This window comes from Caretta caretta, chromosome 15 (assembly GCF_965140235.1).
Source record: "Caretta caretta isolate rCarCar2 chromosome 15, rCarCar1.hap1, whole genome shotgun sequence".
Classification (NCBI taxonomy): domain Eukaryota; kingdom Metazoa; phylum Chordata; order Testudines; family Cheloniidae; genus Caretta; species Caretta caretta.
This window is the reverse complement of record NC_134220.1, coordinates 16954206-16970609: the sequence shown is the minus strand read 5'-3', so window position 1 is coordinate 16970609 and position 16404 is coordinate 16954206. Positions and strand designations below refer to the sequence as shown.

The window sequence follows — 16404 nt, the reverse complement described above, 5'->3', positions numbered from 1 at the left end:
ATTTAACAGGACTAGAGTGAGGTTTTGTTGGGAGCACTGATCTGCTAGTTCTTTCTAATGACTCCATGGCCACTTGGCCTTGTCTCATTGAATGCCATTGATGTGTGGGTCAAACAGAATGTGTCTAGATCCCTTCTGTGAATAAGAATTGGGAAGCCTTTTGTAGCTGCTGCCAAAAATAACAAGGAACTGACAGAAGATAATAGCATGATTGCTATATTTGTGCAACTCCTGTTGTTGTTTGGGTTCCTGATCAGCATGATGGATGGAATGACTCCCCTTTTATAAAGGAAGGGAGCTTCCTACAAAAAATAAACATGAGAAAAACATTTTGTTCTAATGCCTTGTTGGTGAAGTCTGTAACCTCATGTTCCATTTGCATGTCTTCCACTATAGCGAGGAAATAGTAATTTAGATTTGAATGTCTGTCCTCATTTCACCCCACTGGTGCTCCACCATACAGTTTTTAAAGATGTCTCCAGTTGTGAGGAATCTCATTAAGAATGAAAGCTTGGCTTGAGATCAGTGGAGTTGAATCATGGTTCAGTAGCGTTTTAGCAGAAGTTATGTGCTAGATATGTCAATTTCCTACAGTATCTTTGGGAGATGTTACTGTATTATTAAGTTTATGTATCATTGTGGGCAAGATTCTGTGTGTAATTGCATGGGGCAGGGTAACCGTAGCTTCTCCAGGAACTAAAACGTGTGTGTGTGTGTGGGGGGGGGGGCAAGATCAGGTAAATTCATTCAGGTTGTAACACCTCTAGAGGAGAACCACCACCTGGAGAGGCTTCCATGCATGTATGCTTCAAACTTGATTCTCTAGCGGTCAACCGACAAAAAACGGATAAATAGCCTGAGTTTAAAATGACTCATGGCTTCCTTTCTGATCCAGCAAATGGACAGGCCCTCCAGTACAAGGGAGGCCCCAAACCTGGCAGAAGGATTAGAAAGACTTTCACCTACTGGGGCCCCATAGGACTGATGGGTGACCTCTAGTTAGCTGTTAGTTTAGGTATAGGAATGTTTGTTCTCAGTGTTTTTACCCGAGGAATAAATGTGCTTGTTTAGAAAGAGCTGTGTGGTAACTTGTAACTGCTGGCAATACGCTGTCCATAGCACTTGGGGAGAAAGCAAAGCACAGGTGCTGACCTTTTTAGGCTGGCTGTCTTGCTAGAGATACTGCAGTGTAATCCAGGGAGTTGTGAAGCTTTAAAATCTCTCACTGGAAATCTTTGGTGGACCACGGAGGGGGAAAATGGGTGCAGTTGCCCTGAACTGTGATAATTTATATACATTCAGTAGGGACTCCAGAATGAATCAAAAAGTGCCATTCTATTTTAAGAACAGAGCAGCAGTCTGACAGCTCAAAATCAAATAAAGTGAATTCTGCTTGATGTATGGTCTTGGGTACGTTATCTGTGCAGTACCCATGGAATTAGCCATGGATTAATGGTAATGGCAGCCAAGCAGTTTACTCCATAACTTACTCCAGTGCTACTGTGTGCCCGCAGAATTCATGTCAGCTGCAGTTTTCTTTGCTTCCCTGCAGAAATATGACTTTCTGACAGGGAAGCCAAGGGAAGCTACAAGAGCGGTCATGTGCCCTTCCCCAGCAGCACATGGGCACATTTGTTTTGGGCTCCTGGAGCAGCCGGAGGAGAGGTAAATCAGTGGGGAAGGGTGGGGCTTGGGACGCCCTGACTGGTGCTGGGTCAAATCCATCTAGGGCTGGGTCTGACCAGCCCTAATCTGCCCAAGCCCCATGCATCAAGACCCCCCCATACCGAGATGCCCCCACTGAGCCTCATGCCTCCATAGCCAGAAGCTGCCACTAAGCCCTCTGCACCTGAACCCCCACCCCACTAAGCCTCATCCCCCCCACACCTGGCCCTCCCCAGCACCATCCAGGACTGGACACGCCCTGACTGGCAGCTCCTACCCGGTGCTGGGCTCAGCTGCTAGTTCCGGCTAGGCTGCGGGGTGGACGAGGAGCTTACTTCCCCAGGTGGACGAGGAGCTTACTTCCCCAGGTCAAATTTATGTTCATAAATGGGCAATTACAATTCCTCTTGTTTGTTACTCAGGCTCTTAGCATAGGTGTATACGTAATTAAATAATTTATTCTCTTTGTATCTGTTGGTGCCTCAGTTACCGTTTTCCCCCCTCCACATTGTGATTTGTCTCTAAATGAGTGTTCATTTGTTTCCCCCTTCTCAGCCTCCTCTTTTGTTGTCAGTCCATGTTACTAGTTTGGGGTCCAGTGTTGCAACCTTTTCCTTATATGAACCACCTGTACTTTCTCAAGCAGTCTCTCCTGTGTGTCTAAAGACTGTCTGCTGGCATAAGTAAGGGTTGCAAGATAACCCCTTTACTATATATTTCAAGGTGGATGAAAGTAAGCAGGATAAAATGGCCTCAAAGGAAGAAAATGAAAAATTGTCAGTCAAGTCTGTTGGGTTGTTACAATAATGCAGTAACTCCCATTTCACTTGTAAAATGGACTTTCTGCTGGAATCTTTTTTTCTTTTTCTTTTTTTTTCTTTCTTTTAGAAAGTTTACAGTAAAAGAAGCAGCCCCTGGCTTTGCTGGCTTGCTTGTGTCTCTTGGCTTTCAACTGGACTTGTAGTCATCCAAAGATCTCCCATGAAGTTACTTTCCTGCTGTCACATTTTTACTCTCTGGGGATATATAATACTGTGTTAAGAAGCTGATCACACATTCTCTGCTATGTTCAGTTCAGAAAATAGCTGCTTTTCTTTTTTTAACATGGATCATCTTCTGAGGAGTTATTTGGACTGATGCTGACTTGGTTTCTTAATTCCAAGCAAACCTGCTTTGGTGCTTAATAGTGGGAAATGTTGGCCAGTTCCTTCTTTATGGGATGGGTGATGATGAGATTCATCATCAATCACTTTGTACTCCCCAGAATAAGAAATGATTTATTTAAGAAATGCCACTCTTCGAATTTAGGCTGTAGAACAGCCTTTCATCAGTGATCCACTTATTTTTACTGTTCCGTTTGGAAGGGTTTGGGGTTTTTGCTTGACCTAGTTCATTATGTAGTTCAAACGTCATCCATGGGCAAGAGTGCGGGTAGGGGGAGACTGCACTGAATTTTGTTCTGATTTTGATATAAGCCACCAGGACATGTAGAATCATAAACTTTAAGGTCAGAAGGGACCATTACGATCGTCTAGTCTGACCTCCTGCCCAACGTAGGCCACAGAATCTCACCCACCCACTCCTGTAACAAACCCCTAACCTATGTCTGAGTTATTGAAGTCCTCAAATTGTGGTTTAAAGACTTCGGTCAAGTCTTGGTAAAAACCCACTTCTACATCCTCAAAATTAACTCTGCCTTGAAATAAATTAAGTGTTTTGCTCAGGTCCTTTATACCAGTGCAGTCAGCATAGTTACTTCACCATACAAGCTATCTGGTGTGCTCTAGGTGTGCATATAAAACCTTGAAACTGAAGTACTTCTACGTGTAACTATTTGGCGCTGTATGACTCAATGTGCTGGTGTTGTGTGCTCGCCTGTTAGTGACTGTACCCTCTGAGTGTCTATTTCATAAAGGGGAAAATCTGTCAAGCTGAGTAGTGGACTGCAGGTGCTCCCCTGTGTGTGTAAATTTGTGGATTTGTAAATACTAATATGTGTGTCATCTTAATTTCTGATCAAACCCTGGGGAGGGAGTGGGGAGAGAAGGAGAAATGTTTCTTAAATGTCTGACAAGAAAAGGAATGTGCAAAGGACTCCCCCTTCCCACAAACCTGTGTGCCACCATTAAATAAGCAGCAGGTAGAGAAGAAGAAAATTCTGCTGGAAGATAGTGATCCGTGACGTAACCTTGTCCCAGGAAAACTCTCCGTCGGTTTAGCTTCTGCTAGCTCATCTGAAGACCCTAGGAAGACTGCAAGTACGAGCCTGGGTCACGTTGAGCTCAGTACACAACTGCTGTTTGTTTAGTCAAATATTCGTAGTGTGTTTAGCTACTGATTTTTTTTTTAGTAAATCTCGCTGTAGTATTCATTTAGTCTGTGGCTTGCTCATAGCACTTGGCTAGCAAATTACAGGTCTACAGTAGTGCAAAGGAAAAAGATCATTATCTGTGCAATCACAGTAAGATACAGAGTTTTCCCATTCATTTAATATGATCTCGTGGACGACAGATTTTCCTGATTTAAATACTAAGCTATAGCAACATAAGCTGCATTTCAAGAGAAGTATGATTTACCCAGAATGCAATCTGCCTTATGTTGTGGGTTTTTTGTTTTTTTTTTTTAAATAAAAAAATGGTGTTTGGAAAAAAACGCTCTTATTGAGTCTAGTTCCTGAAGCTGAGCTGATGGACCATTTAGGAGAAAAGATGATCTTGTAACTAAGGCACTGGAGTGTGAGTCAGGATACCTACGTTCAATTCTGAGGTCTGTCACAAACTTCTGACCTTGGGCAAGTTACTAAAGCATGATATGCCTTTGTTTCCCCATCAGTACAGTAAGGATCACGTCTGCCTCATTTCTTCCCTTTCAGGAATGTTGAACTAAATTCATTGTCTGAAAATCCCTTTGAGCTCTGTGGGTGGAAGGTGCAATAGAGTGCCAAGTTTTGTTTTGAACAGTAATTACTTATTCTTGTAAAGGTTTTGTCTAAGCAAAAAAATAAACCCAGCCCCCGCTGCAGCAAGTCTCACAGCCTGAGTCAACTGACTTGGAGCTCAAAATAGAAGTGTTGTCTTGGTCTGGAGCTCAGGCTTCAAAAAACCTGGTGAGTGGGAGAGTCTGAGCTTGGGCTCCACTGCTATTTTGAGCCCCCCAGCATGAGCCCAAGTCACTTGACCCAGGCTCTGAAACTTGCTGCTGCAGGTTGATCTGTGTGTTGTGTAGACGTACCCAAAGACACACCTTGTTCTTTGCACTACTCGGAACATGTGTTTTAATGCCTCTCCCAGTACTGCTTCCTGTAGAGGTCAGAAGATTCATGTTCTTTTGGCAGAGTAAGTTGACTCTCTGTATCAAAGTTGCAAAGGGAAAGGCTCCTCTGTTCGTTTCTCTTCTTTCAATTCAGTATCTGATCTTCCTGTGTAAATACACCAGCTTCAGTTTCTCTTTGAGCCTTAGTGGGATTTGAACTACAATCATACCTACTTTATAGCTGTTTCATTTTGTTCCCAATGCAACATTCAAAGTCTAAACTGAGTGCTCATCAAAACAGATTTGGGATGGTTTAGGTCATTTGCTCCAGTACATGCTCTATGCGTCTCTTTCCCAGTTTTAAAGGCTATCTGTAATTACAGTGTTCTGAAGGTCACCGGGCACCTATCATTCATCATAGTTATTGAGCATTACTTTTAATGTAGTGGGGTGATTAACATTACCTACTTTGAAGATGGCTGGGATTTAAAGCCTCAGCATATTCAGTTAGCACCAAAATGATCTGAAAAAATCCTTGCTGTGGCAAGACAAGACGATAAAGAACCGAGACCTCTTTCTTGTGAAAGTGACAAATTGCCCTTTCTGATCCAGAGGGCCAGCTTGGGTGGTGGAGCTGTGCAGCACACTAGCCTTCAGCTAATGGAGTAAAGGGGGGAGAGTGGGAGAGAAAAATACTGAGGTGGAGCGCAATGAATAGGGTATTTTTGTTATTGCCTTGGGTTCAGGTTTTTTTGTTCTCTCCTCCAAAAACAACTTTGCAGCAGGCCTATAATTACGTGGGTCATCCAGCAGGTTAAGAAGGAGGCACTGCCTCTGGAATCCCTCTTTTCCCCCACTTCCATTCTTAAAACACTGTTTACAATCTTCTGCCGTTTTCTAGCTTTGTGGAAAAGTTCAGTGGGTCAGCTTCCCCTTTAGCTTCATCCATCATTCCAGTCAATTAGATGTAGTTGAGGGCCAATTGACCAGTCTTCCATTAACTGAGACACTTCAGATTGTTAAAATAGCATAAAAGCTCTCTTTGTAGACTGCTGGGCAGAGATTGTAGATTTGCCTGTTGATGGGCAGTTACCCATGGCTGAACAGAGCCCTAGTGTATTTTGCTGCACTTCAGGGATGAATATTACTACTACTTTTCTTGTTCCGTTTGATTTTTTTTTTCTTTCTTTCTTTCTTTCCCTGAAAGGTGTGTGTCTTGAGGAGAGCTCAGATCATGAATTGCACTGGTCCATTCCAAAATTCTTCTTTCGCTATTTCTGGTGGTTGAAAAGTCCAGTTTTTAATACTGGCTTTTAAAGGCCTTTGGCATCGTTCTGTATTCACCTGTTATCATATTTGTATCTGAAGGGAAAGGAGAATGTGAAACTGCTCCGAGACCAGCTAGTGCATTGTGGCGTACAGCTTGGTTCATTATGGTATCTTGTGCTAACTGAGCTTGTTTTTTGATTTGGGGAACATTTTTCTTTTGTGAAGACTTGACTGACTTCAGGATGTGGCTTCTGTGAGTGCCCATGTCATACAGTTGAACAGCACAAGTGACCACTAGATCGTCAGATGATCTCCTGTATCACACAATAGAGTGCCTTAACTAAGACCCAATTTCGCTTGGGCTCCGCATCAAGTGACAGTTGCTTTAACTGCAGAACACACTGAACATGAGCACTTAAAAGATAAAGTTTCCGTTTATTATTAGCAGTAATTCAGTATGACCTGCAGGCCCCAACCAAGTGTAGATTCCTGTTGTGCTAGAAACTGTAAAGATATAATAGTCCCTGCTCCAAAGAGCTTACAGTGTAAGAGCGTGTCTACATATGGAGTTATTCTGCAATAGCTATTGCTCTTTAAATTCACTCCCTACCTTAATCTGAAGTATCTATTCAAGATTAGATTGATCTTGATCATCTGATCCTGCAAAGACTGACTTGTGCGCTTAACTTTACACATGTAAGTAGTCCTATTATATAAAGCCATTGCAAAGATTAGGGTTTCATTAGAAAAGTCAGACAAAGGGTAGGAGACAGGAATTATTCTCATTTTTATTGAGTTAGAAAATGATAATCTGATTTAAGTATGCCCAGATTTCTAATATGTTTCTAGTAATCAACACATTTTGGCTTTGACTACACTAAGCTTTTTTGGACAAGTGTCCCACTGGTGTAAACAGCCTTGCTGTCTTGCTGAAACCTACAGACCTGCTATCTAATAGTAACTTGTAGTAGTAAGCAGTACCCTGAATGTAGCCTTCACTGCAATCCACTAAACAGAAGGACACTGCAGGAAGTACGGTTATTAGATGGACATGCTTTGAATGTTTTCGAAGAGTGACTGTTTTGGTGGGAAGAGGTAATCTGTAATTTAAACGGTTTCATAAACAAAGAATAAAATAAAACAACTTTTCTGGCTCAATGCTGGCTCAATGATCCTTCTGGGGGAGCTTATTCTTTTATTAAGCAGATATAAAATAGTCACTTTGATGGAAGGATAACTCTAGGACTCAAAATGATGATGGTTCTAGGGACTGCAATAATCTAATGCAAAGTAGGCCCTCAGATATTTCTGTATGGCAGATCACTCTGCTTTTAACAAAACAAGAATTACTATTTTACAGTTCTTGCCTGAAATGTCTGAAGATATTTCAACTGCACTAAACTCTTACCTTTGTTTTTTAACAATAGCTTGTTTTTAGAGGCTGCTGGAGATTTAAGCACAGCTAAATGGAGGTGATTCATCCACTGACAAAAAGCAAGGAGAAAAGTCTTCAGGATTGATACACTTTCTCACTAACTGGATTGGGACCTACTTTTTTTAATAAAGTAGTGTTGACTTCTGATTTTCTTGTGACCGAACCAAAGATATGATGGCTTGTATCGTGCCTCATACATTACACTCAGTGACTTCTCTTGGTGACACCTTGCAAATATGCTCATTTATCACAAGAGAACTCCTGCCATGATTTTATGTAAACGCTCGCACATTTCTGAAGTCTGACCATCACTCTTGAAAGGTTAAGTGAGATGTTGTGATCTCTGGAAGGCAAGGCAGAGAGTAACATCTCTGTCCTGCTGGAGCTGTCAGAATCCTGAACATCTTTCCGACTGAGGAGGATTGGATAGGAGCCCTCTTCAGAGACAGTCTTCGCTGTTGCTTAATCACTGTAAAGCAATGGCTCAATCTCAACTTTTCCATATTGGGATCCGTCCCCCATTTAACAATATGGAAAGGGTAAGGTGGTCACAGCCCCCTGACAACTATTCATGATCCCCAGAATGAGAAGTCCTATGCTGACTGACGCCAAGCACGACCTCCTCTTGCAGGCTGCCTTGTTAGTACCTTTGCAAAGTGAGCAAAGGAGTGAGTGGGATGTGGGTCCAAACTGGAATCTCCTGCTGCATGACAGGATAGGAACTGCCACTAAGACTAGCCGTTGAGGGAACTATATTTGAACCCTTACAAATCTGCACAGACTAGCAAATATCAAAATGTCCATCAAGTCAGGTTTGTACTAAGTCCTTAAATAATTGAGCTGAACTGGTTAAATGTTTGAAACATTGACTTCATGCAGAAACCTGTAAAGCAAAGGAGTGTGCGGGATATTTTCGGAGCTATGTAACGTGAGATTCATTTCTGATGCCTTTTAAAGAATTTGAAAGTAGCAATGAGTCCTGATTTCTGTGACTGAGACGCACAAACCATGATAATGGAAACTAAACATTTTTTTGTTTTTGCATTGTTGCTACTTTACCAAAAACTTGAGTCAAGAACATTAAAAAGCTTTTGGAGATCGAAGAGCAACTCCTGGAAGTCAACTTGGGGAACAGGAGGTTGGATGACATTCCAACCTTTTCACTCGCATGTCCCTGGATAATCTATGCATATGCAACTTGGGTAGCTGTCTGCCCTGGGAAATCTACCTTGAACTAGGCAAACTTTTAATTTTTCGATGCTCAGGACAGTCTTTTCCAGCTGATAGCACACTACATTAGGAATGCAAATGCATATCAAATCTCTCAGGATCATCATTTTAGAAGCAGCCACAGGATAAAAACAAGCACGAGTGTTCATTTAAAGTTCATTTAAAGTCGGTGTGCTCTAGTCTGCCATTCACGCATGTTGAAGTGCTAGGCTTTAAAGATTTTCTTTGCCCACAGGCAGCCTGGATACAAAGGGAGTTTTTTAATTATTATTTTTAAGTAAAAATATAACAAAAAGAACCTACTTTTTGCCTCCTTCAATTTTCCTAAGTTTGTTGTCACAAAGCAGGGTTTGCCTCCTAAAAATGTAGGGAAGGAGGAGAGAAACTAGGTCATCCAGTAGCCTCAAAATGCAGCCGTGGGTGAGTGAGTGTGAGAGAGAATGAGAACAAAAGCCACAACTTTAAAAGGTATGGGGATTTGATACCATCTGAAAGTTGGCAGGGAAGGTTACAGGGAAGGGAATACAATGGATTATGTCGAATGGACTTGGATATTGTGTAATTCTGTTTTACAGTGAAGAATAATAATGGATGGTTCTGAATTTTCAGTGCATTACAATGTGTAAACTGCCTTCTGGTTGTAGAGAACCTCCACTTAAGGTGAAACTTTTCTGTTGGTTGGAGAAAATGGCTTCACTATAAGGAGCTGGAATTAAAGCGCATGGTTTGTTTTGTTGTTTTTTTCCCTGGAAAATGTGCAACTCTGAATAGATTTTTTTCACAGGACTTAGTTTCCCCTTTAGCCTATGGTGATAAAACATAAAATGACTCTTAAATTGCAGAATGCTTGCATGTTTTACTAGTCATTGGCAGTAATGATTAGAGAAATGAAAGCTTGCAAACTGCTGAAATGAGTGATTTCCTGTGGGGTTTAACCATATTCAGGCTGACAAATTTTGCAGTCTTAATTATGCTGTGATTTCAATGGGAAATGGAGTTGGGCCTGCCTACGCCACCAGTGAATTGGGTCCAGTGTGCATGTTCCTTTTATGATTTGTCCCCTTTCCTGTTTGGTTGAGATGTCCACCTCCAGTTTAACACCTGTACTGAAGTCTGTGACGGGGTTAATATTAATGTGTACTTAGACATGAAAACTATTCACTAGTTAAAATATAAGCCCGAATTGCAATAACAGATATTTTCTGGAATGTCAGAATATAGCAGTAAATAAAGTAAACTGAACAAGGGTACCTTAACCAGCTTGTTTCAAAGAAGGTTACAGATCATGTGAGGATTAAATGAAATATTTTTTCCCCTGTGGAGTCTAACAAGAGAATTTAAAGCTCTGCTCTTGTTCATCTGCACAATGTCCATTTGAAAGTAGTCTCTCCTTCAGGACTCAACAGAAGGCATGTCACCACCTAGGATGCTATCCAGCATACCATGGGGTTGAAATGTAATTTCCTAAATAAAATGCTACAAAACAATACACTGTAGTTTCCTAGTGATGACACTGCTCACAGGTGCAGGATATTGAAGTCTTAACATAATTAAACTCAACACCTGCCTGGGAACAGTTTCATCCCCATCATTTTATTTTCATATGAAGCGAAAAGAGATCTTGAATGCCCCACAATCATTTCTTAATGGAATCGGTTGGCGTTGCAATTGATTCTACATAGGGCATAATACTTCACTGCTATTTTTTAAACATTTCATTATTGAAATAAGTATAGAAGGAATATCACAGATTCCTCTTACATCTAGTAAGACTTACCTTTGTAAGCATAGGCCCCGATTCTGCTGTAGGCTCTGTACTCTTACACCTGTGCACAGCCCACTGGCTTTAGGGAGTACAATGAAAGGAACGGTTATATCATTGTACCTAGCCAAGGATTGCAAGTATTTTGGAAAAGTCTTATTTCTCAAGCTGTAAACCAGTGTTTCATTGTCCATGTATTGTGACACTTCTGAAATTCATTCATCCATTAGGAATATCTCTTCTGATTTCTGTTGCTATGTGAGGCACACAAATTGCACAAGGAAAAACGTAACAGAAATTTCTGCTTGGGAGGCAGAAGAATCATCTTCAGGTAGCCTTCCTCAAGAGAACCATCCTTTCTAGAGAATTTTCATTCTGTTCAACAGTGGACTATATAAGGTTGCCAACTTTGATTTGCAGAAAACCGAACACCCTTGTTCCGCCTTGTCCGTTCTGAGGCCCTACCCCTGCTCACTTCATCTCCCATCCCTCTGTTGCTTGCTCTCCCCCACCTTCGCTTACTCGCTCATTTTCACTGGGCTGGGGCAAGGGGTTGGAGTGCGGAAGGGGATGAGGGCTCCGGCTCAGGGTGCGGGCTCTGGGGTTGGGCCTGGGATGAGGGGTTTGGAGTGCAGGAGGGATCTGGGGGAAGGGGTTGGGGTCCAGGCTCTGGCATGGGGCTGTGGATGAGGGGTTTGGGGTGCATAAGGGAGCTTTGGGCTGGGACATGGGATTAGGGTGTTGGGAGGGGGTGTGGGCCCTAGGAGGGAGTTTTGGTACAGGAGGGGGCTCAGGGCTGGGGTAGGGGGTTGGGGTGTGGGAGGGTGCGGGGTGTGGGCTCTGGGTGCCACTTACCTCAGGCAGCTCCCGGAAGCTGCCAGTATGTCCCTGTGGCTCCTAGGTGGGTCCATATGCCGCCCCTGCCCGCAGATGCTGCCCCTGCAGTTCCTAATTGCCTGCGGTTCCCAGCCAATGGGAGCTGGGGAGCTAGTGCTCGGCCGTGTCGACGCCTAGGAGCTGGAGAGAAATGACAGCCGCTTCTGGGAGCTGCGCGGAGCCAGGGCAGACGGAGAGTCTGCCTTAGCCCCGCTGCACCACTGACCAGGCTTTGGTCAGCACCACTGATAAGGCCATGCAGAGTGGCCAGGGTCCCTTTTCGACCGGGCATTCCGGTTGCAAACCAGACACCCGGCAACCCGAGTTGACTGTTGTGTATATACTACAACCTTTAACTGAGATTGTAACCAGTTAGGCCTTGTCTATACTGCAGGATATTCAGCAGGGAAAAATTCCCACTACTGCTACCACCAGTTCAGTTGTGTGATTCTTTAGCTAACCATATTTCCTTAATTATCATCACTTTTGACCAAGATATGTGTTAGCATACTGAGTAACTAGAAGGCCTTGATAAATTATTTATAGCTTTGCTATGCACGGCTACTGAGGTCTGAAGAGTGTGTTTTATCAGCTGGAGATAAGTTTTTAATACTAAATAAGATTAAATGTTTTGAAAGAAATAGTCCTGTTTACTGTGGAGCATGGTGGGGTTTTTTTGTTTGGTGTTTTTTATGCACAGATACTCCACTCATCCTAGATTGAACGTAGCAGGGAAAGTGAAAATCAAGTGTAAATATGAAGAAATGGTCTCCTGTAAATGGGCAATAAATGCTGAGTCCTTGATGTCAATTTCAAATGAACTCCACTTATTGAGGTTATTCAGGCCAGCCTACCCTCAGCTAGTTATTCTTGGGTCAGTAAAACCCTCCTTTCTGAATCTATATTTCCAGGCGTCTGACATCTTGTATGTTTGTTGTTTTTTAAACAACAAACAAACCCTTCTAAGTAGTGACCATATAAATGACAAACATGTTCCATTTTTATTTCTTAGGAGCAAAGCCCCAGCAACCAGACATCAATAACAATGATGCAAGAGCCTCAGGAGATGGTAGAGGAGACTGTTACTGTTGAGGAAGACCCGGGTACCCCTACTTCCCATGTGTCTATTGTGACTTCAGAAGATGGAACCACAAGGAGAACTGAGACTAAGGTACGTATTTTTGGACCGTGCTGAGTATGATTTAGGGGCATTAGAAGGGTTATTTCAAAGGTAAGGCTTGCTCTCCTTTTTCATAAGAGGTCTATTGGGGAGAAATGGTAAAACTTCAGCCTCACACAGGAATTTAAAAAAAAATATTAATGGCATATAGAATAGAGCAGTACGATAATCACGTCTCTGTGTGTGTGTCAAACTATTTACAGTCCTTAGTAACAGTGTGGGTCTGCCTATTGCTTTGTTCCTCAGAAAATAGTTTTCCAGTTTCCACAGATTTTGTTTTAAATATCACCACAATTGCACATGAGTAAGGCCACGTTTTAATCACTGGTATTTTTAGTAAAAGTCACGGACAGGTCATGAGCAGTAAACAAAAATTCACAGCCCATGACCTGTCCATGACTTTTACTAAAAATACCAGTGATTAAAACTTGGAGGGTGGCGCGGCCCTGGGGGCACTGCAGATGCTGGGGGGGCATGGCCCGGGGGGCACAGTGGGTGATGGAGAGGGGGTGCAGCCCGGGGGGAGGGAGGAGAAGCAGTGTTGTGGGGATGGGACAGGCTTCATACCCAGCTCCTGGGAAGTGGCGACCCAAGCTCCACGTGCTGCTGCCGCTCCACCCCAAGCCCGGGTTCTGCAGCTCCCCATGGTTGGGAACCGCGGCCACTGGGAGCTGTGGGGGCAATGGCTATGGGCGGAGGCAGCACGTGGAGCTAGGAGCTGAGGGAGGGGAGTTACTGTCTCCCTTCCAGGGAGGTCCCCGCCAGGTAAGCATCGCCCCACACACACACCCCACGCACACCCAAACTCCTGCTGCTGGCGGATGGGGGGAGCCTGAGACTGTCCCAGCAGCAGCCCGGGCGACTGGCCCAGGGGCTGCCTGAATGCTCAGGCAGCTCCCAGGTCAGCCGCACCGGGCTGCTGCAGAAATGGAAAGTCACGGAATCCATGACTTCCATGACAAACACGGGGCCTTACACAGGTTTGATTCAGTATGGTCTCTGTCAATACCATGTAGGTTATTATGAATATAGATGTTACTACTGGCCTGCCTTCCCCTTCACTCACTCTGCTCTTGTTTACTCCCCTCACTTTGTCTTGTCTCAGGTTAGTTTCTGTTTTCTGTGGGACAAGTTTTGTGTGTTTGGAGCTCTCTGGGATGCTTTGCAGAACTCTTAGAATAGCATTGTATCTAAAGTTCTGGACCTCCACAGTTACGCTGACATCTTTACTAGGGTTTGGTCCAGTGAAGGGTCAAAGGTGTTTCTATTTTTAAAACTATTAAACAGCATTCATTAAAACGAGATTGTCCAGCTGTTTTCCCCCTTAGTTTGGACATAAATGGACAGCCAAAAAAAGTTGTACAGAAGTCACCTTGTTGGACACTTGCATGTGTTTACTGGCATTCCAAAATTGCAATCCCTTAAGATATCAGTTCAGAGTGTCAGATCTCAAACTAAAGGGGCACAATTCTGCTAAAGTCAACAGAGCTGCACAAGTTTACACTGTTTGAGGATTTTGAGGAGTGTGTTCTTTTGGCTGTTCTAAATGCACCTTTAGATGGTCCAAAAAACCCCTGGCCTTTCCCAGTAAGTTCATATATAGGATTTAAAAACCACCTCCACCTCCTCCCATTTTATTTGAGGGATTTATAGTTCCGTATTTTAAGATTTAAAAACAGTGCCTTACATCTTTAAATGATCTGAACTCAGTATATTGTATTTTTTTTCTAGCAAAAAAAAGTATACAGGGAGGAAGTAATAAATTTAGATGCTGATGAAATGGAATAACTTTTTTAATAAACTAATTATAATGCATAATTTTATGAGACTCCACCCTTTAGGTCACATCTACCATTGTATCTCTTTGCACGGCTTAGGTTAATGTAGTTTGTAAAAAATCGCAGAGGCCTCCTTTCCATACAATGGCTGTTAGATAAGGGTGCCACATGGATGATATAGTTTGTCCAAAATAGTCATACTGCTGATAAGCAACGTGTTTGTTCTCATAGCGTGAAGAGTGTAATCTTCTCTTACATGTGTGACAAAGTTCCTTCTCTACCTTGGTGGGTCCTGCGCTTACTGGTGGATTGTGCTTGCCTCAGAGATTCACAGTAGCTCTCAGTTTGGCCACTTTCGTGGCTCAAATCTGATGGTCACTCAGATAACCTCATTGTTGGCCAGCATGGGGAAAAGGAAGGAGAACAATCCCCACAGTCTCTGCTGGTCCACCTAGTGGGTCGGGGGACAGGCCAGGGTCCTTCCCCTCTGGTGGGACCCACAGTCCAAGTCAACTCCTCCTGTATCCAATACGGAGTTGGGGGGATGGTGGGGGACCTGGGCCTGCCCTCTACTCCGGGTTCCAGCTCAGGGCCCTGTGGATCACAGCTGTCTACAGAGTTTTGTGTAACACCTGTGTGACAGCTACAACTCCCTGGGCTACTTCCCCATGGTCTCCTCCCAACACCTTCTGTATCTTCACCACAGGGCCTTCCTCCTGATGCCAGATAGCATTTGTATTGCTCAGTCCTCCAGCAGCACGCCCTCTCACTCTCAGCTCCTTGTGCGCACCTCAGTAACTGGAGAGAGACCCTTTTTAAAACCAGGTGCCCTGATTAGCCTTAATTAATTCTAACAGCTTCCAAATTGACTGCAGGTGTCCTAATTAGCCTGCCTGCCTTAATTAGTTCTAGAAAGTTCCTGAGTGTTCTGGAATAGTCGCTGTTTTACCCAGGGAAAAGGGACCTGCTTAACCTGGAACTAATGTATCTACCTTCGACCACTCTTTTGTAGCCATCTGGCCTGACCCTGTCACACATGGTATACCTGCTATTTCACCATCTTCCCCACATACCTTAAACAAATACTGTACCTGTTCTCTCTCACGCTCTCACATACATACCTTTTTCCCCATGCTCTGAAGAAAATCCTATACAGAAAAATATGTTTAAATTAACATGTGATATCAAAGAATAAACCTATTTCAGGTACATCCCAAGCATTATAAAATTGAGTAGAAAATTGACATGATTTAAGCCTTGCTGAGGCCCCACAAAACCCTAATCTGCCTCCGTATGGTCTTTTAATTTATGTCACTGTTAAATCCGCTTCAGTCTATGTGCTAAAGCCAGGGAAATTTTGGAACGTAGAAGAGCCATTTTACTAAAGGAATAGTTCTGTTAAAGTCCAATTTTGATTCAAGAAGTGATGTTGAAATGTCCAAAATGCAGGTTGGCCAAACCACGTGTAATTCGGTCAGAAAAGGCAATGTGGTTTTAAAGGGATCACAGTTATCTTTGAAAGTGTATACTTTTTAATTCTATATTTTAATATGGTTTAGATTTTTAACAGCCACTTAGAAATCCAAGTGGTCTTCAGCTTATAGTTGGCTTGGTAGCAAATGCAAAAATGGAGACAGAGTTGCAGTTCATTTGCAGTGCTTTGCTCTGGAAGTCGATTGGCATTATTCTAGTTAGGTGTTTTTATAGCTCCCGTCATTGCGGTATCTGAGCATCTCTCAAAGAAATTGGTTTCGTGGTTACCCCTGTGAGGTGTGGAAATACTGTCCCCACTGCACAGACGAGATGGAGGCACAGTCCCACCAGAAGTGTGTGGGCAGATTTTCCAGATCTTCTGACTCCCAGTCTTGTACCATAGACTGTCCTTCCTCCCAGAGGTTGAGATACTAGCCTGGGACTCCAGAGACCGAGGTTCGATTCCCTGCTCTACCGCAGGCCT

General features: G+C 43.3%; 1 protein-coding gene across 18 annotated transcripts in view; it reads left to right on the top strand.

Moving 5' to 3' along the window:
- ARVCF (ARVCF delta catenin family member) overlaps positions 1-16404 on the top strand; it is a 446960-nt gene that overhangs the window by 293370 nt on the left and 137186 nt on the right. For all 18 annotated transcript variants that reach the window (XM_048822053.2, XM_048822054.2, XM_048822067.2 and 15 more), the window contains one exon: positions 12502-12660. In XM_048822053.2, coding sequence (XP_048678010.2) covers positions 12502-12660 — 159 coding nt within the window. The remainder of the gene's footprint in view (positions 1-12501; positions 12661-16404) is intronic.